At 38.7% G+C, this 20,923-nt stretch overlaps 1 protein-coding gene across 2 annotated transcripts in view; it reads left to right on the top strand.

The window, feature by feature from the left end:
• Window positions 1–20,923, top strand: part of LOC309821063 (survival motor neuron protein-like) — a 46,001-nt gene that overhangs the window by 9,820 nt on the left and 15,258 nt on the right. For both annotated transcript variants that reach the window (XM_082652160.1, XM_082652159.1), the window contains exons 2-7: window positions 4,599–4,670; window positions 6,373–6,492; window positions 7,347–7,547; window positions 7,697–7,852; window positions 9,336–9,416; window positions 10,501–10,611. In XM_082652160.1, coding sequence (XP_082508286.1) covers window positions 4,599–4,670; window positions 6,373–6,492; window positions 7,347–7,547; window positions 7,697–7,852; window positions 9,336–9,416; window positions 10,501–10,611 — 741 coding nt within the window. The remainder of the gene's footprint in view (window positions 1–4,598; window positions 4,671–6,372; window positions 6,493–7,346; window positions 7,548–7,696; window positions 7,853–9,335; window positions 9,417–10,500; window positions 10,612–20,923) is intronic.

Raw genomic sequence — 20,923 nt, 5'->3', positions numbered from 1 at the left:
TCAAATGCTTTTTCTGCATCTGTTGAGATGATCATATGATTTTCTTCCTTCTTTTTGTTAACGTGATGTATCACGTAGATTAATTTGTGAATGTTGAACCGTCCTTGCATCCCTGTGATAAATCCCACTTGATCACGGTATAAGATTCTTTTAAATGTGTTGTTGAATTCGGATTGCTAATATTTTGTTGAGGATTTTTACATCTGTGTTAATCAGGGATGTTGGCCTGTAGTTTTCTTTTTTTGTGTTGTCCTTGTTTGGTTTTGATATTAGGGCAATGTTGACCTCATGAAATGAGTTTGGAAGTGTTCCTTCCTCTTCTATTTTTTTTGGAAAAGTTTGAGAAGGATTAGTATTAATTCTTATTTGAATGTTTGAAAGAATTGACCTGTGAAGCTCTCTGGTCTTGAGCTTTTGTTTGAATTAATAGTCAAAAGCCTCTAACAATCTTACTAGTAATTGGTCTATTGAGATTTTCTGTTTCTTCATGATTCACTCTTGGTAAGGTGTATGTTTCTTTGAATTTTGTCCATTTCTTCTAGGCTGTCAGATTTGTTGGCATATAATTGTTCATAGTACAGTCAGCCTTTCATATCCTAAGGTTCCACATTTGCACATTCAACCAACTTCAGATCAATCATATTTGGGTAAAAAAAAATATTTCCAGAAGGTTCCAAAAAACAAAACTTGAATTTGCTGCATGCCAGCAACTATTTACATAGCATTTACATTATATTAGGTGTTACTAACAATAAAGTATGCAGGATTGTATGCAAATACTATGCCATTTTATATAAAGGACTTGAGCAAGCGTCAATTTTGGTATCCGTGGTGGGTCCTGGAACCAGTGCCCTGCAGATATTGAGGGATGACTGTAGTTACTTAAGATCCTTTGTATTTTCTGTGGTATCAGTTGTAATGTCTCCACTTCCATTTCCGATTATATTTCTTTGAGTCCTATGTTTTTTTCTTTGTGAGTCCATCTAGAGGTTTGTCAATTTTATCTTTTTAAAGAAACTACTGTTAGTTTCATTGATCTTTTTTACTGTCTTTTAGTTTCTGTTTCATTTCTTTTCACTCTGATCTTTGTTAATTCATTCCTTTTACCAACTTTGAGTTTCATTGGGTTCCTCTTTTCCTAATACTTAGGTGAAACTTAGGTTGTTTGAGATTTTTTTTCTTCTTTCTTTTTGGCTGTGTTGGGTCGTCATTGTTGCACGCAGGCTTTCTCTAGTTGCAACGAGCAGGGGCTACTCTTTGTTGCGCACAGCCTTCTCATTGCGGTGGCTTCTCTTTGTTGTGCACAGCCTTCTCATTGCAGTGCCTTCTCTTGTTGTGGAGCACAGGCTCTAGGCACACGGACTTCCCTAGTTGTGGCACATGGGCTCAGTATTTGGTGGCTCAAGGGCTCCAGAACACAGGCTCAGTAGTTGTGGCGCACGGGCTTAGTTGCTCCGCGGCATGTGGGATCTTCCCGGACCAGAGCTCGAACCTGTTGGCAGGCGGATTCTTAACCACTGTGCCGCCAGGGAAGTCCTCTTGTTTCTTGATATTGGCATTTATCTATGAACTTGCTGCTTAGAACTGCTTTTGCTAAGTTTGGTACGTTATATTTCTATTTTCATTTGTATCAGGTATTTTTTATTTCTCTTTTGATTCCTTCTTTAACCCGTTGGTTGTTCAGTAGCATGTTGTTTAATCTCCATGTATTTGTGAATTTTCCAGTTTTTTTCTTATAATTGGTTTCTGCTTTCATACATTGTGGTCAGACAAGATGCTTGATATGATTTCCATTTTCTTAAATTTATTAAGACTTCTGTCCTGACATGTGATCTATCCTGGAGAATGTTCTTTCACACCTGAGAAGAATGTGTATTTCTGTTGCTCTGTATTTTTCCATTAAGTTAATCTGATTTGACATATCTTTCAAGGCAGATGGTTCCTTATTGATTTTTTAATTTTTTTTTGGCAGTACGTGGGCCTCTCACTGTTGTGGCCTCTCCCATTGCGGAGCACAGGCTCTGGACGCGCAGGCTCAGCGGCCATGGCTCACAGGCCCAGCCGCTCTGCGGCATGTGGGATCTTCCCAGACTGGGGCACGAGCCCGCGTCCCCTGCGTTGGCAGGTGGACCCTCAACCACTGCGCCACCAGGGAAGCCCGTTCCTTATTGATTTTTTTATCTGAATGATATATCTGTTGCTGGGGTGTTAAAGTTCCCTACCATTATTGTATTGTCTGTCTCTCCCTTTAGGTCTGTTAATATTTGCTTTATATATTTAGGGGCACCTGTGTTGGGTGCATTAGTATGTTTGAATGTTGTATCGTTTTCATGGATTGACACCTTTATTACTATGTAGTGCTCTTCTTTACCTTTTATTACAGTCTTTGGTTTTTTTTTTTTTTTTTTTTTTTTCTTTTTGTGGTACGCGGGCCTCTCACTGTTGTGGCCTCTCCCGTTGCGGAGCACAGGACGCGCAGGCTCCGGACGCGCAGGCTCAGCGGCCATGACTCACGGGCCCAGCCGCTCCGCGGCATGTGGGATCCTCCCGGATCGGGGCACAAACCCGCGTCCCCTGCATCGGCAGGCGGACTCTCAACCACTGCGCCACCAGAGAAGCCCTACAGTCTTTGTTTTAAAGTCTGCTTGTCTTACGAGTATTGCTACCCCAGCCTTCTTTTCATTTCCGTTTGCATGGAACATCTTTTTCCACCTCTTCACTTTGAGTCTATGTGTGTTCTTACATCTGAAGTGAGTCTCCGGTAGGCAGCATATAGGTGAGTTTTAGTTTGTTATCCATTCAACCACTCTGTGTCTTTTGATTGGAGAATTTAAATTTAGTCCATTTATATTTTAAGTAATTATTGATAGGTATGTACTTATTGCCATTTTGTTAAATTTCTTCTGGAGGTTTTGTAGTTCTTCTGTTTCCTTCTTTCCTCTCTCTTCGTTTGTGGTTTGATCATTTTCTCTAATGGTATGCTTAGATATTTTTCTCTTTATCTTTTGTGTATTTCCAATAGATTTTTGCCTTGTGGTTACCATGAGTCTTTTACATATAAAAACTTATATTTATTGCCATCTATTTTAAGTTGATAATAAGTTAAATTTGAACTCATTCTAAAACTCTACATTTTTACTCCCCTCCACATTTTGTCTTTGATGTCACATTTTACATTAAGCGCCTTTCTGGGAGATACAGTGAGCTTGAGCCAGGCAGAGAGAGAGTGCAGATGTTGCATCCAGTAGTCTCTGAGCATCTTTGTAGATCCCTAGCTATGCACCAAACTAGAAGCCTCCTCCTCAAGACTAATTTCCTTTATAAGCAAATAGGCCTTTTTCGCAGAAAGAATGGTGTGTGTTTCAGTCTGCTGTCTGTGCAGTTTCCTAGGGGTGGTAGCCTGCCAAGGACTGTCTCTTTGGTTGTTACAGCCCCATGGGACCCAAGAACACAGTAAGCCCCACCCTGGGCTGCAGCTGTAAAAACCAAGCCACCAGACATAAAAACTGGGACTGTGTCTTTGATTGTTAACAGTCCCAGGGGACCCAAGAACACAGTAAGCCCCACCCTGGGCTGCAGCTGTAAAAACCAGGACACCAGACATAAAAACTGGGACATCAGATGTGCATAAAAGCTCCCCTCTGGGAGTTACTGCTGCTGTGGAGAGCAGCAGAGGGCAAAGATGGCCCTTGCTGGCTGGAGTGAGGCAGATGGCATAAAGATGGTGCTGCTAGCCTCCGTCCTTAGTGTCCCAGCAGGTCCCTAGATGTATGTTAAATTAAATGCCTACTCTGCAGGTCAGCACTTTACGATAAGTGAGCCTCTTTGACAGTAAGTCTGGGTGCCTCTCAATCACCTGCTTCTGCGCTGGGTCGTTGGAGGGGAGGAGTGGTTCCAAGCATGGGAACCCTTTCAGTTCCTGTTCCCTCGTGGGTTTCGCGGACGTGAATCCCCTTGGTTTTTAAAGTTAGATGTTTTGGGGACTCATCTCTCAGGTGCTGCTCTTAAAACCTAGGGTGCCCAATTTGGAGTTCAGACCCGTTGCTCCTCAGGGAAAAGCTCCAGGTTGTGAGTTCACTCCTGACTGTGGGTCTCCACACCGGGAGAGGGGTTTATGGCAAGAGTGTTTCTCAGCCTCTCCTTCCCACTTCTGAATTTGTACTTTTTGTTTGTACTTCATGTTTTAATATTTTATCATATTCATTTTATATTATTCTTTTGTGTGACAGTATGTCTTAAATCCCTGGTGGCTGGTTGTTTTCCCGCTCTGCCAAACTAAACCCTTTATCTGCTCTTAGAAAAGACTGAAACAGGGATTACCCTTGAGCAGATCCACTTATGGTTGGTGGATAGGGATTAAATTGTGGAGTGTTTACTTCATGGCACTCTTAGAACATTTACGTATGTCTAGTTTTGGGGGTAATGTCCCATAATCTCTAAGCAGGTAGGCTTCTTGTGGTTTATTTAGGATTTAAACTACCCATTTTTAATGTAATTTCATTATGTCTGAATTAAGATAGCTCTTACTACTTGTTACTAACACATTTTTGATGAAATCCAACCAAACATGAATTGTTTTTATTCTTTACCCTTCCCAGAGTGATGATTCTGACATTTGGGATGATACAGCATTGATAAAAGCTTATGATAAAGCTGTGGCTTCATTTAAGGTATGAAATGCTTATTTATTCTTTTCCTTATTTCCTCATGTGTAATACTCATTCAGGGAAAAAGATGATAGAATACTTACAGTAAAGTGTTGAAGTACATATTATTCAGTCTAATTTTGAAGATTAAAAGATAACAGGTTAGGGCTTCCCTGGTGGCGCAGTGGTTGAGAGTCCGCCTGCCGATTCAGGGGACACGGGTTTGTGCCCCGGTCCGGGAGGATCCCACATACCGCGGAGCAGCTGGGCCCATGAGCCATGGCCGCTGAGCCTGCACATCCGGAGCCTGTGCTCCGCAACGGGAGAGGCCACAACAGTGAGAGGCCCGCGTACCGCAGAAAAAAAAAAAAAAAAAAGATAACAGGTTAGATAAATTAGTTATCTTCCTTTAGAAGTTAGTAACCAGTCTATATGTCATCCCTTTAACAGAGGCAATTTAAGCAGAGTTTTAAACATTTATAATTTTTAATGTGTTTAGACTGTATCAAACTATCAAAGTCTTCTAATTCAGATTAGTGGAAGGACAATCTGAATTATACTTTTGAAACATTTAACAAGCCTTTATTGAAATAATATTGAGGATAAATAGCCTAGTGCAGTAATGAATACTTACAGAGTGTTTACAGTGTTCTAGGCACTGTTCCATGTGCTTTACATACATTAAATTAATGTAATCCTCCCCAGATCCTATGAGGTATCAAGTCAAGTGTTCCTGATGGTGATGAATGTCAGGGAATATACATTTCTTTTGCAGGGCGAAGTCTATTTTTTTGTGGCTCAAACAAGACATTTACACAGTTGTCCAATATCATCATTTTCCCCACTGTCTAAGGTGCTTAGTCTTATTGAGCATCATACGTGGGCCATTAGTAGTCCAGGCACAGAGCATACACTCATACAGAGCACCAAGCATGGAGTCCACTTCCATCCCTAGTCCCTCCTGTAGCATGAGGTAAAGGTCAGATCTGTATGTCATCCTTGAAGCTGAACTCTGAATTTGTCAATAACATGCTTTCCAACATACATTAAGACTAGAAATAACACTAATGCAGAGTTACCAAGAGAGTTCTATAAAACGCAGATGGGGCTCAATGTGGGACGGGGTTGGTGATATTGCGCGGGGAGGTAGAGTGAGCAGAGAAAAAGAACTGATTTGGGCAAGAGATAGTTTACTTTTAATTGTGTTGCATTTGAGGTAAATGTGAAGATATGAAATTGGTAATTGGAAATGTTGAACTAAGGAGAAAAGTCAGAGCTGGATAATAGCTTTGGAAGTTTGTTTGCATAGAAAGTATAATTGAAGTAATAGGAATAGGTGATCATAAGCTGGTAAAGAAGGATGGCCAGTTCTTGTTGGGAATGCCCAAGTTTTAGACTTGATCAGAGAAATAATAAAAGAATTAGGGCCCAACATTGCTATGTCATCAAAAATGTTGTGGCTATCAAAAAGAAAAATGATTGACAGAGTCTAATGTTATGGAAAGGTTGAGAGTGAGGAGACTTGCTTATAAGGGTCCTTAGAGCTGATTATCAGATATATGATACCTTCAAGAGCAGTTTCTTAGCATGTGGGATGGTGAAGAGAGGAAATAGAAGCTATCTGAGACGGTGGGGCCTGGAGACCAGTTTATAGTGACTGAGTTATATTGTGACTTTCTTAATATATCACCCTGTAACATGTACGTTTCTATTCATGTTTTCATAGCACGCTCTAAAGAACGGTGACACTCCCGAAGTTTCAGAAAAACCAAAAGGCGCACCTAAAAGAAAACCTGCTAAGAAGAATAAAAGCCAAAGAAAGAATACCACAACTCCCTTGAAGCAGGTTATTTTAAAACCTTGAGATTTAACTTCAAAGAATTTCTTGTTACTGTCCTTATTAAATAGTATAAAGTACCTTTAAATTATTAGGACAGTGTTTTCTATTGACATAAAATTTCTAAAGCACCTATTAAACTTTCTGTTGTTTAGGAACATGCATGTTAATATAAAGAATTAGGAGGAAATGATAAATACTAAATTCAGGACAGTGTTTATGTTGGAGGTAGAGGGGAGGAAGGCAGTGCAACTTGGAAGAAGTACCTGAAGGCTTAAACTGAATTGACAGTGTTTGACTTTTCTAAATCTGAGAGAGGTATCCTTTTTTTTTCCTTCAAAAATCCTAAAACTGTTAATACCTGGGGACCAGATACTCTGGGTAGAGTCATTTCTGCTATTTAAAACAGTCCACATAGAAGCTAATTATTTTGGTGTCTCATTAGTTGCTTTAGTTTCATCATTACCAAGGGGGAAGAGAGCTGATGTTTGATAAGCACGTGCTATGTGTTGGGCTAGCGTACTGGACACTTTACATGCTTCCCCTCTTTTCTGTTCTTCACAACAAATATGTGAGGCAGATTATACTACACCCACTTAACAGATGAGGAAAATAAGACTCAAGGAGATTAAGAAACTGGTCCATGATTATATAAATGGCAGGACTATGTCATGTTATATTTATATTAGAATTCAGATTTCTGTGGTTTTGGCCCCAAGTTTTTTCACTATAACATTCTGCCTCCCAGAACAGTTAACCAGAGACTGTCCCCTCCACCCCCAACCCCGCTCCACCCAAACAAGATTATAGTTTACCCTCTTTTAAAGAAATGTGCATGTGTCTATCTTTGGTTTCTCTTATAGTGGAAAGTTGGTGACAAATGTGCTGCCATTTGGTCAGAAGATGGCTGTGTTTACCCAGCTACCATTGCTTCGATTGACTTTAAGAGAGAAACCTGTGTTGTCATTTACACTGGATATGGAAATAGAGAGGAGCAAAATCTGTCTGATCTACTTTCCACAACCTCTGAAGTAGCTAATAATATAGAACAGAATGCTCAGGAGGTAAGGATAAAAAAATGGAATTCTTGGAAGCAGAAACTAGATGAGAAATTAAGCAGTATAACTGGTTGTCAGTTTGATCCCCTGAAGCATTATATTTTTCTTAATGATGCCTTTATAACAAAAGTACATGTATTTCTTTCTCTTAAAAGAATGAAAATGAAAGTCAAATTTCAACAGATGAAAGCGAGAACTCCTCCAGGTCTCCTGTAAATAAACCAAATAACATCAAGTCAAAAGCTGCTCCATGGAACTCTTTTCTCCCTCCACCACCCCATATGCCAGGACCAGGTCTGGGACCAGGAAAGGTAAACTACCCAGAAAAGGTTTTCCAGGAAATAGTTCATATAGTATTGGAACATTCAGCCCCTCCATGAAGTGACTCGTAGCTTTTCTCACGAAACTTTTTTTTTTTGGCTGCGCCCTGCAGCTTGCAGGATCTTAGTTCCCGGACCAGGGATTGAACCCGGGCCACCTGGACTGCTAGGGATTTCCCTCATGAAACTTTAGTAGCTTTCCATAGATGTTGTAAATACATACCTGAGAATTCTTTGTAAAGGAAATAAGATAGTAAAGCAGAATAGTTTATAATGAAAGCCTTTCCTAACAATTTTAATAGAGTATTAGGTATATTAGAGTAATAGCAAACTTTTGGAGATTGATATATATACTCTACTATGTGTAAAATAGATAACTAATAAGAACCTACTGTATAGCACAGGGAACCCTACTCAATGCTCTGTGGTGACCTAAATGGGAAGGAAATCGAAAAAAGAGGGGATATATGTATATATGTATAACTGATTCACTTTGCTGTACAGCAGAAACTAACACAACATTGTAAAGCAACTATTCTCCGATAAAAATTAATAAAAAAAATAGTTTAGCAAACTTAAGTTTGAAAGTATAATATTTTATCATCAGCTGGATGTTGTGCTGTAGTTCTCTGTGTCACTTGTATAAGGTATATAAAAATTGGAAGAGAACACAGTATTTACATCTGATACAGGTGAAATCCAAAGAAGCTCCCAGACTGTTTTGTAGAGCAAAATGTAAATGCTGTTTTTATTCATGGTTCTTTTGGTTATCAGTAGCAAATCAACTTAAACAAAAAGTATTTTTACTTTAGGTTATATCATGGAATCAAAGTCCCCGTCCAGTAGTTTTGTATAAAGCATTGATTTCTTCAGGCAGTGATAATAATAAAGATTTTTAAAATCAAGCATGACATTAAAACTTTTCCTTAGGATTCCCTGTTGAAAGCTTCCTTATTGAGGTTTATATTCTATTACATTTTTCAGAATGGTCAGACCTCTTAATTTATATACATAATAAACATGCTTCATTGGTCTCAGGGGGCTGATTTTTCTTGTTAAGTGAGAGACACTAATTTTTATAATATATGCTCTAAATTAGCATATGTAATTGAAAGGACATCCAATAGATTATGCAATTTAATTAATGAAATTGTGGGAGATATGGTCTTTTGGTCTTTTATGATGGAAATGTCTTGCTGAGTATACGATCTCTGATTTATTAGGTAATTTTAAATTTTTCTTACTTTGGCTTTACTGCCTGAATGTCTACATAGAAAGGAAATGAGAAAAACCTAAATTTATGAGTATATATGACTTCAGCATTTGGTACGTGAAATTCTATTTAACCGTTTTGATATGAATAATATAGATATTATTCTGGACAATTATTTCGATTCTTTTGACATTGAATTCTTTTTTGCTCTTTACATATTGAAACTGTTAAATTGGTCTTTCTTTGAAATGTTCTTTACAGCCAGGTCTAAAATTCAGTGGCCTGCCGCCGCCGCCACCCTTCCCGTCATCCTGGCTGCCTCCATTTCCTTCTGGACCACCAGTAAGTGCAAAAGAATTCAGATTAAACTTTGCTTTCATACACAGTTTGGGATTTAGCAGAACATAGTTCAGAAATGTCACAGCCAGGTTCTGATGGGTAAAAATTCGGACTAAACTTCAGGGTATTTTTGTTTTTGTTTTTGTTTTTTATTTTTGGCTGCGTTGGGTCTTCGTTGCTGTGCGCGGCTTTCTCTAGTTGTGGTGAGCGGGGGCTACTCTTCATTGCGGTGCCCAGGTTTCTCACTGCGGTGGCTTCTCTTGTTGCGGAGCACGGGCTCTAGGCGCGCGGGCTCAGTAGTTGTGGCTCGCGGGCTCTAGAGCGCAGGAGCAGTTGTGGCACACGGGCTTAGTTGCTCTGCAGCGTGTGGGATCTTCCCTGACCAGGGCTTCAACCCATGTCCCCTGCATTGGCAGGCAGATTCTTAACTACTGCGCCACCAGGGAAGTCCCAGGGTTTTTGTTTTTAATGACCTTCTGCTACCCAGACTCAGTTCTCTTATAGCCCATATTATTCATGCTTCCTTCCCGGCAGCAGTATCTCATTCTAAGGGAGATAGCGCCTATCCAAAAGGATTTATTTACACCATACCTTAGGATTAATGTTTTACCCTTCCAGGCATGGTCTGATCACGTAGACTGTCCAGATATCAACAATAGGCAAAATACAAAGACACTTTTTGGCAGACTGCATTGGGGTGGGGGCCGTGCAGATGTTCTAGCCAGAACTTTTACTTGAAAACGCTGTGTGGGTGTTTTTTGAGGAAAACCATAGAAGTATTTATCCTTTGTCTTACCTATAGCTTCATAATGGAACAGAAAAATAGGTCTAATGAAAGCAAAATGTTTAAATATTTTATGTGACCTGTTGCCTTTTGATTCTTATTCAATTTAATTTTATTGGTCTCTTGTTGTTGTTACTGGTTGGCTTTCTCCAAATCCCAGATTTTTTAAAAAATTTTAACTAGGAGATGACATGGAATGTAGGGAAAGATACAACTAACATCCAGCATTCTGTACGTAAAATAGGTTTCCAGACCTTATGTTTTTGTCTACTGATTTTAAAGTGTATCTTTTTCCATTTCCAGATAATTCCCCCACCACCTCCTATGTGTCCAGATTCTCTGGATGATGCTGATGCTTTGGGAAGTATGTTAATCTCTTGGTACATGAGTGGTTATCATACTGGTTACTATATGGTAAGTGATCACTCAGCATCTTTCCTGACAGTCACTTTGTGGTTTTGTGACTTTGTTTCGTTTGTGACTAAAAAGTGGTTTCTTATGTTAGGTAGATCCTGAGAGTTGAAAACTATAGGCAGGTTCAGTTCCAGACCACTGCAATGAAGTGAGCATCACAATTAAGCGAGTCATGAATTTTTTGGTTTCCTAGTACGTATAAATGTTATGTTTACACTATACTGTATTCTAGTACGTATGTAATAGCATTATGTCTTAAAAGCAGTGTACATACCTTAATTTTAAAATATTTTATTGCCGAGAAAAGCTAGCTACTATCTGACAACACAGGGTTGCCCCAGCCTTCAATTTGTGCAGAATACAGTATCTGCAAAGTACAATAAAGCAAGGTATGTCTGTACCTTACAGTTTTAAACAATACAGCTATCTAAGGCTAAAATTACTGTTGTATTGTCCCCACTAAGTATAGTTGTAGTGCATTTAAAAATCTTTCATATCATTAGGTTATTTTTATTACAGTTGGCCCTCTGTATCCATGGGTTCCGCATCCATGCATTCAACCAACTGTGAATGTTCGAAGAAAAAAAATTCCAGAAAGTTCCAAAAAAGCAAAACTTGAATTTACTGCATGCTGACAACTATTTACATAGCATTAGATATTATAAGTAACCTAGAGATGATTTAAAGTATATGAGAGGATGTGCATAGGTTACATGCAAGTACTGTGCCATTTTATATAAGGGACTGGAGCATCCGCAGATTATGGTGTTCAGTGGCAGGGCAGGATGGGGGTGTATCCTGGAACTCATTCCCCCCCCATGGCTATCAAGGGACGAATGTGTATATTTTCTAATTTAGTGAAACTTTTTCTAAATTATTTTCTAATCTCATTAGTCTTTCTATTTTGATTTGAAATAAAATGGGTTGTAGGAGAGGGAAAAAGGAAGGATAATACCCCCAACTCCCCTACCCCCCCTCCAAGTAAAAGGAAAAGAAAGACAAAAAAATAAGTTATTTTTGTGCACAGTGAAAGTCTGGTGTGATAAATGCCAAACTGGACCTTAGGGACTGAGGCTCCAAACTTCTCGTTTTATGCATCTATCTGTTGCAGACATGTTCTATTGTAATTTAGCAGGAAATTTTAAAGTTTTTAAAAAATGAAACTAATATGGCATGCTAAGATTATGATGTGATACTTGAATTTTTAGTTAACTAATATATAAAAGAAACTAAACAACTGACTTGAAGATGTAATTTTATAAGTATATCATCTGTACATTCCTCCACCAATATTCTTACTTTAAAGCTACTCTTCAGCTGTTGTATAACCCTGATATATTTGTACGGTATGATGAAGTTGCACTTTTAATGACCGAAATGTTAATGGAAACTAAATTAATAGTTCGTACTGTGTTTTGAGACCAGTCATCTGATAACTTTCGAAGCTTCCCCCTTCTGCACTTCAAATTTCTCTGCATGTTTTCTGTAAATTATGAAATATAGTTGTTTCTCGGTATCTGCAGGCGATTGGCTCCAGGATCCCTGCAGGTACCAAAATTCAGGGATGCTCACGTCCCTTATAGAAAATGGCATACTACTTGCATATAACCTACACACATCCTCCTGTGTACTTTGAATCATCTTTAGATTACTTATAATACCTAATACAATGTGAATGATATGTAGGTAGTTGCTGGTATGTAGCAAATTAAAGTTTCGCTTTTTGGAACTTTCTGGAATTCCTTTTTTCTAATATTTTTGATCTGCAGTTGGTTGAATCCACAGATGTGGAATCTGTGGATACAGAAGGCCAACTGTATTTTGAAAAATAATTATAAAGTATTGGCATAAGTTATGTTTATTTATTTATTTTTGTGGTACGCGGGCCTCTCACTGCTGTGGCCTCTCCCGTTGCGGAGCACAGGCTCTGGACGCGCAGGCCCAGCGGCCATGGCTCACGGGCGTAGCCGCTCCACGGCATGTGGGATCTTCCCGGACCAGGGCACGAACCCGTGTCCCCTGCATCGGCAGGCGGAGTCTCAACCACTGCGCCACCAGGGAAGCCCAAGTTATGTTTACTTTAAAATTTTTTAGACAGGAAAGGTAGAGGGGGCAAAATTCATCCATAGTTCTAGTACCCAGATGTACCATATTTTGCCTTGTTTTCAGGTTCATATCATGCAAAGGTTCATGGCTTTGTTTGGTTGTTGTTGTTAGTGTAAACTTTTTATTGAAATATGCAGGCAGAAGAGTACACATATCAGAAGTCCACAGATTGATGAATTTTCACAAAGTGATCACATTTGTGTAATCAGCGCTAATATCAAGAAAAAAACCACAATCCTAAAGTTTCCTTTTATCCCCTTCTAGTCATTACCAATCCCTTTCCTAAGGGTAACCCTTTTCCTGACTTATAATGTCATCAAATTTTTTAATTTTGTGAATAGAATCACACATATACTCCTTTATGGCTGGCTTATTTTGCTCAACACTTTGTGAGATTAATCTACATTGTTGTGTGTGGTTGTAGCTGTATTTCATTCCATTGTATACATATACCATAATCTATTTATTCATTTTAACCGTTGACGGACATTTGGTTTGTTTCCAATTTGGGGCTATTAAATATTTTTAATAATTAAGCTTTATTAAGATACAATTTACATGGTATACAGGTCACCCATTTAAAGTGCACAGGTCAGTGGTTTTAGTTTTTATTATATTCACAATTATGTAGCCATCAGTATAATCAATTTTATTTCATTTCATTTTGTTTCATTTCATTTTATTTGTTTTTGGTCACACTGCACAGCATGTGGGATCTTAGTTCCCTGACCAGGGATTGAACCTGTGCCCCCTGCATTGGAAGTACAGAGTCTTAACCACTGGACCGCCAGGGAAGTCCCTACAATCAATTTTAGAATAATTTCATTATCTACCCCCCAACCCCAAGAAAATCACATACCCTCATTTTCCCCAACCTCCCAGCAGTAGGCAATGACTAAACTACTTTCTGTCTTCTTTTGGATTTGCCTATTCTGGGCATTTTGAATAAATAGAATCATACTGTATGTGATCTTTTGTGTGTATCCTTTTTCACTCAGCCTAATGTTTTCTAGATCCATCTGTGTTGTAGCATGTATCAGTACTTCATTTTTTATTGCCGAATAATACTCCGTTGTGTATATCACATTTTATCCATTTGGGTTGTTTCCACTTTTTGGCTGTAATGAATAATGCTGCTATGTACATTCGTGTACAAGTTTTTGTGAGGATGTACGTTTTCATTTCTCTTGGGTATATACCTAGGAGTGGAATTGCTGGATCACATGGTATGTGAAGGTTCAGCTTTGGTAGGTAACCAAACCAGAATACAAGTGTGGTGTTGTTGTTTTAATAATTTCAGACTTACAGAAAAGTTGCAAAAGTAGTACAAGAATTTCCATGTGTAGGTTCCCCAAATGTCAACTTTTTACCCCTTTAGGTTTCTCAGTCATTTCATTTTTCCTTCTCTCTCCTCTCTCTTTCTCTGTATCTATCTATATTTTTCCCCCCGAAGCTATTCAGAATCAGTTGCAGATACAGTGCCCCTAGCATTTAAATACACTATGTATTTCCTGAAAGGAAGAACATTCTTTTGTATAATCACCATATAGTTATCAAATCAGGAACTTAAATCGATTAATACTGATACTATGATCTTATCTACTGGCCTTATTCAAATTTTGCCAGTTGTCTTATGAGTGTCCTTTACAACAAAAGAAAGTTGTTTTTTAATCTAGAATTCAGTCCAGGGCCACGTGTTACCTTTTGTTGTCATATCTCTTTAGTCTTATGTGACTGACTTTTTAAATATAGTTTTGTGTCCTCATACCATTTACATTGTTTTGTATCCTTTAAAAATATATATTTGTTAATTACACGTGATAAATGTAAAACCTTGTAAAATTTTCAAAAATTAAAGATGAGACAAAAATTCTGTTGGTGATCAAAGCCATGCCCGTAAATTGGGAGACTGAGATTGACGTATGCACACTACTATATATAAAATAGATAACTAATAAGAACCTACTATACAGCACAGGGAACTCTTATTCAATACTCTGTAATGACCTATATAGGAATAGAATCTAAAAAAGAGTGGATATATGTATAACTGATTCACTTTGCTCTAGAGCAGAAACTAACACAACATTGTAAATCAACTGTACTCCAATAAAAATTAATTTAAAAAAAAAAAAGCCAGGCCCAGTTTCTACCCTTCTCCAGAGGTCACCACTGATATTAGTTTGCCGTATAGCCTATCAAAATCTCTTTCTCTGTGTTCAGGTATATATGAGTGCTCATAAGAAATGTATTGTTTTTATGTTCATCTTTCTATATATAAAGACATTCTGTAAGAGTTTAGTTCAGGATTTCCCTGGCAGTCCAGTGGTTAGGACTCCGTGCTTCCATTGCAGGGAGCACAGGTTCGATCCCTGGTTGGGGAACTAAGATCCCGCATGCCACGTTGTGCAGCCAAAAAAAAAAAAAAAAAAAGAAGTTGGCTTTTCTTACTCGTCATTCTGTTGGTGACCAATTTCACTAAATTTACTGACCATTTACTTCAAATATATTCTTTCTAACTTCCCTGGTGATCACATCATTTCTCTCCTCCGCTTCATAGATGAACTTCTTCAAAAAATTATCTCTAGGGGCTTCCCTGATAGCACAGTGGTTGGGAGTCTGCCTGCCGATGCAGGGGACACGGGTTCGTGCCCCAGTCCGGGAAGATCCCACATGCCGCAGAGCCGCTAGGCCCGTGAGCCATGGCTGTTGAGCCTGTGCGTCCAGAGCCTGTGCTCCACAACGGGAGAGGCCACGACAGTGAGAGGCCCGCGTATCACCAAAAAAAAAAAAATTCTCTCTAGTTGTCCTCTTTACTTCCTTATCTCACATTCTCTTCAGGCCTGTCAGGTAGACTTCTGTCTTTCCTACTGTATTGAGATTTTTTTGTTTTTAAAGATTGTTTTTAATTAATTAATGAATTTATTTTGGGCTATGTTGGGTCTTCGTTGCTACGTCTGGGCTTTCTCTAGTTGCAGTGAGCGGGGTCTACTCTTCGTTGTGGTGCGTGGCTTCCCATTGCGGTGGCTTCTCTTGTTGCGGAGCCCAGGCTCTAGGCACGCGGGCTTCAGTAGTTGTGGTGGGCGGGCTTAGTTGCTCCACAGCATGTGGGATCTTCCCAGACCAGGGCTCGAACCCATGTCCCCTGCACTGGCAGGTGGATTCTTAACCACTGTGCCACCAGGGAAGCCCTGTATTGAGATTTTACCTCCAGATTGCTGACTCAGTCAGTTCTCTGCTTTATGTCTCTTACCTCTCAGCAACATTTTAATATATTTGACTACACTTTTGAAAGACTTTTTTCTCCTGCCTTTGGTAACACGTTTTAATCTGCTAGTCATTACCTTCTTCCTTGGCTGCTCCTTTTAGACTTCTTTAACAGCTTTTCCTCCTCTACCCAATATCTTTGTGGATTTCTTATGCGCAACCCATAGCCCTCTCTTCTCTAACTATAAACTCTCACTAGGTGACCTCATCTGCTCTAGGACTTAAAATGGCATGTCTGTACTGGAAGTTCTCAGATGTCTAGCTCTGAATTTGAGACTTGTTTATCCAACTGCCTATTTTCCCTCACCACATGGATGTCTGTTACGTACATCTCAAACCAAATATAGCCAAAACTGAACTGTTAGTGTTATTTCATACACCTCTATTCCCACAGCCTTTCCATCTCAGTAAGCAGTAACATTGATGCACTAGCAATACCAGTTTCTCAAGCCACAAATGTGGAGTTAGCGTTGATTGATTCCTCACTTTCCTTCACTTTTTTTTTTTTTAAACATCTTTATTGAGGTATAATTGCTTTACAATGGTGTGTTAGTTTCTGCTTTATAACAAAGTGAATCAGTTATACATATACATATGTTCCCATATCTCTTCCCTCTTGCGTCTCCCTCCCTCCCACCCTCCCTATCCCACCCCTCCAGGCGGTCACAAAGCACCGAGCCGATATCCCTGTGCCATGCGGCTGCTTCCCACTAGCTATCTACCTTACGTTTGTTAGTGTGTATATGTCCGTGACTCTCTCTCGCCCTGTCACAGCTCACCCTTCCCCCTCCCCATAACCTCAAGTCCGTTCTCCAGTAGGTCTGTGTCTTTATTCCTGTCTTACCCCTAGGTGCTTCATGACATTTTTTTTTCTTAAATTCCATATATATGTGTTAGCATACGGTATTTGTCTTTTTCTTTCTGACTTACTTCACTCTGTATGACAGACTCTAGGTCTATCCACCTCATTACAAATAGCTCAATTTCGTTTCTTTTTATGGCTGAGTAATATTCCATTGTATATATGTGCCACATCTTCTTTATCCATTCATCTGATGATGGGCACTTAGGTTGTTTCCATCTCCGGGCTATTGTGAATAGAGCTGCAATGAACATTTTGGTACATGACTCTTTTTGAATTTTGGTTTTCTCAGGGTATATGCCCAGTAGCGGGATTGCTGGGTCATATGGTAGTTCTATCTGTAGTTTTTTAAGGAACCTCCATACTGTTCTCCATAGTGGCTGAACCAATTCACATTCCCACCAGCAGTGCAAGAGTGTTCCCTTTTCTCCACACCCTCTCCAGCATTTATTATTTCTAGATTTTTTGATGATGGCCATTCTGACTGGTGTGAGATGATATCTCATTGTAGTTTTGATTTGCATTTCTCTAATGATTAGTGATGTTGAGCATCCTTTCATGTGTTTGTTGGCAGTCTGTATATCTTCTTTGGAGAAATGTCTATTTAGGTCTTCTGCCCATTTTTGGATTGGGTTGTTTGTTTTTTTGTTATTGAGCTGCATGAGCTGCTTGTAAATTTTGGAGATTAATCCTTTGCCAGTTGCTTCATTTGCAAATATTTTCTCCCATTCTGAGGGTTGTCTTTTCGTCTTGTTTATGGTTTCCTTTGCTGTGCAAAAGCTTTGAAGTTTCATTAGGTCCCATTTGTTTATTTTTGTTTTTATTTCCATTTCTCCAGGAGTTGGGTCAGAAAGGATCTTGCTGTGATTTATGTCATAGAGTGTTCTGCCTATGTTTTCCTCTAAGAGTTTGATAGTTTCTGGCCTTACATTTAGGTCTTTAATCCATTTTGAGCTTGTTTTTGTGTATGGTGTTAGGGAGTGATCTAATCTCATACTTTTACATGTATCTGTCCAGTTTTCCCAGCACCACTTATTGAAGAGGCTGTCCTTTCTCCACTGTACATTCCTGCCACCTTTATCAAAGATAAGGTGTCCATATGTGCGTGGGTTTACCTCTGGGCTTTCTATCCTGTTCCATTGATCTATCTTTCTGTTTTTGTGCCAGTACCATACTGTCTTGATTACTGTAGCTTTGTAGTATAGTCCGAAGTCAGGGAGCCTGATTCCTCCCGCTCCATTTTTCGTTCTCAAGATTGCTTTGGCTACTCAGGGTCTTTTGTGTTTCCATACAAATTGGGAAATTTTTTGTTCTAGTTCTGTGAAAAATGCCAGTGGTAGTTTGATAGGGATTGCATTGAATCTATTCCTTCACTTTTTATAACCAATTTGTAAGAAAGTTCTGTTGACTATTTCCATACAGATCCTGAATCAATGCACTTTGATTTCTCTCCACTAATACCCATTCAAGATACTATCATCTCTTTTTTTAACCGAGATATATTGGCTAAAAGTTCGTTCAGGTCCCCATTTCTTTTAATTGCATGGATGTACCACATTGTGCTTATCCATTCATCAGTTGATGGACATTTGGGTTGTCTCATCTTTTTGGCTACAATGAATAATTCTGTTATCACCATTTGTGTATAAAATTTTGTATGGATGTATATTTTCAGTTTTCTTCGATACATATTTAGGTGTAGAATTGCTGGTTCAAAAGATCGCTGTAGCGGAACCATGGTCAGGGAGCTAAGATCCCACATGCCTCTCAGCTAAAAAAACAAAACATAAAACAGAAGCGATATTGTAACAAATTCAATAAAGACTTTTAAAAAATGGTACACATTAAAAAAAAGTCTTTAAAGAATAAATAAGTAAATAAATAAAGTGACTGCACCATTTTATTATAACCACCAGCGATGTGTGAGGGTTCCTATTTCTCCACATCGTCACCAACACTTACTATTGTCTCCTTGTTTGATTATAGCCATCCTAGTGGGTATGAAGTGATAACGTTATAATGGTTTTGATTTGCATTTCCCTAATGACTAAACGATGTTGAGCATCTTTTCATGTGCTTGTTGGCCATTTATATATCTTTTTTGGAGAACTGTCTATTCACATCCTTTGCCTATTTTTTAAATAGGTTGTTTGTCTTTTTGTTGATGAGTTGTAATAGCTCTTTATATATTCTGGATAAGACATCATTATCTCTTACCTTACTGCAGCAGATCCCAAGTATTCTTTTTGCTTATGAAATTTCATGTCTCATCCTGCCAAATCCATTCTGAATACAGCAGCTAGAGTGATATTTTATTTTTTCAAATATTTATTTATTTATTTGCATGGGGTCTTAGTTGCACCATGCGAGATCTTTAGTTGCACCATGCAGACTTCTTAGTTGTGGCATGTGGACTCTTAATTGCAGCATGCATGCAGGATCTAGTTCCCCGACCAGGGATCGAACCCGGGCATTGGGTGCATAGAGTCTTACACACTGGACCACCAGGGAAGTTCCTCCACACTGTTCTTACTCAGTACACTCCTGCAACACTGGCCTCTTTTCTTGCTCATGTCTGGATTTATACCTTCTTCTGGGCCTTTGCACTCATTATTCTTTAGTCTGGAAAGCTGTTACCCTGTATTTCACTTGTCTGGCTTGTTGCTCAGATCTCAACTGAAGTTTCATCTTCCTGATTAAACTAGAAGTGATCCGCCCTCATTCTCTATTATATCACCCCACTTAGATTCTCTGTGTGGCATTTATCGTTCTTGGTATGATTTTCTTTACCTGTTTATCTGTCTCCTTCCAGTAGAATGTTGAGCTCCACGGGAGCAGGGACCTTGTCTGTCTTATAACCTTGGATCTTTAGCATCTGGAATAGTGCCTGGTTCATAGTAAGTCTGATTCAGAATAAGTTCATCATTTGCTAAATGTTGAACATTAGCAAGTTTTTCCTCTGGTAATTAGATAACCATTCTTATATATAAAGCTTCTTGCAGATTATTTCCTTATGACATCTGGAAGTATCATTATTGGGTCAAAAAGTATAAACATTTTATTTTAGTATAGTTTTTAAACATTTTAGTAGCTTTTGATACTGTTGACTGCCTTTCCACAATTCTTTCCATGTGTATTGCCACTGGCGCAACTTGAAAATGTTTGTTTTACCACAGCCTTAAATAGTTATACACCTTATTGCTTTCTTCTTTGATAACTCTAGCAGCAGTTAAAAAATATGAATGTTCTAACGTGTCAGAATATATTTGATTTGAAGGATGACCTGGATGAAAATTAAAGTTGGTTAATTGTACTCATAAACATTCATATTTCACATACTTGATTGTACTGTTATTAAAACCTAGCAGATTTTCAACAGACTTTGAACTCTGGTCCTAACCAACAAAATGCAGATGTTTCTGTTTCTTTTGTGAGTTCAAGCACCAGTTCCTAGGAAAGCAGCCTTGTCCAGTATATATGCCACAAATTCAGGGCTAAGCTATGATTAACTTGTTCCAGAGAAATGATCTTTACTTTTTGCAGTATTATTTGTCTATCTGCATAAATTAAAATATAAACCTATGTTCATATTCAGAAGTGTAAACAAATTGCCATTTCCTAGATCTTGCATTTTTTTCTCTTGGAAATTTTTACCATTAAAAAGAAGCAGCTACTGTTCATTGTCGTGTTTTCCAATAGCTTATGTGTGTTTTAGAGAGTGTTGCCTTCAGGTAGCGATTCTTAGCCATTGCTCCACAGAAGCATACACGATTGACAACTTTTCCATTACTAACCTGTTCCCATGAGAGCAGCCAGACAGGATTTGGGTCTAGCTCTTAACCTATACATTTTTCTTTTTCTAGAAATCCTAACAGAATGCAGATGAATGAGAGTAATGTTATTGAAATAACATAGCACAGGCTCTAACTTTGGTACTTATTAGTAACAAATCCCTTTTAATATATCTTGTGGCCTCAAAGATATAGATTAATGGTGAAGTCGAAAGCTAGTATATATGTAGGGAAAGATAGAAGGTATTGAGGCCAGAAGGGAGAAGAGAGGAGTAGAACATTTGTG

Source organism: Grampus griseus, assembly GCF_964374135.1.
Source record: "Grampus griseus genome assembly, chromosome: 3".
In the NCBI taxonomy this organism is placed as follows: Eukaryota; Metazoa; Chordata; class Mammalia; order Artiodactyla; family Delphinidae; genus Grampus; species Grampus griseus.
The sequence above is the reverse complement of the archived record's forward strand: the minus strand, read 5'-3'. Positions and strand labels throughout refer to the sequence as shown.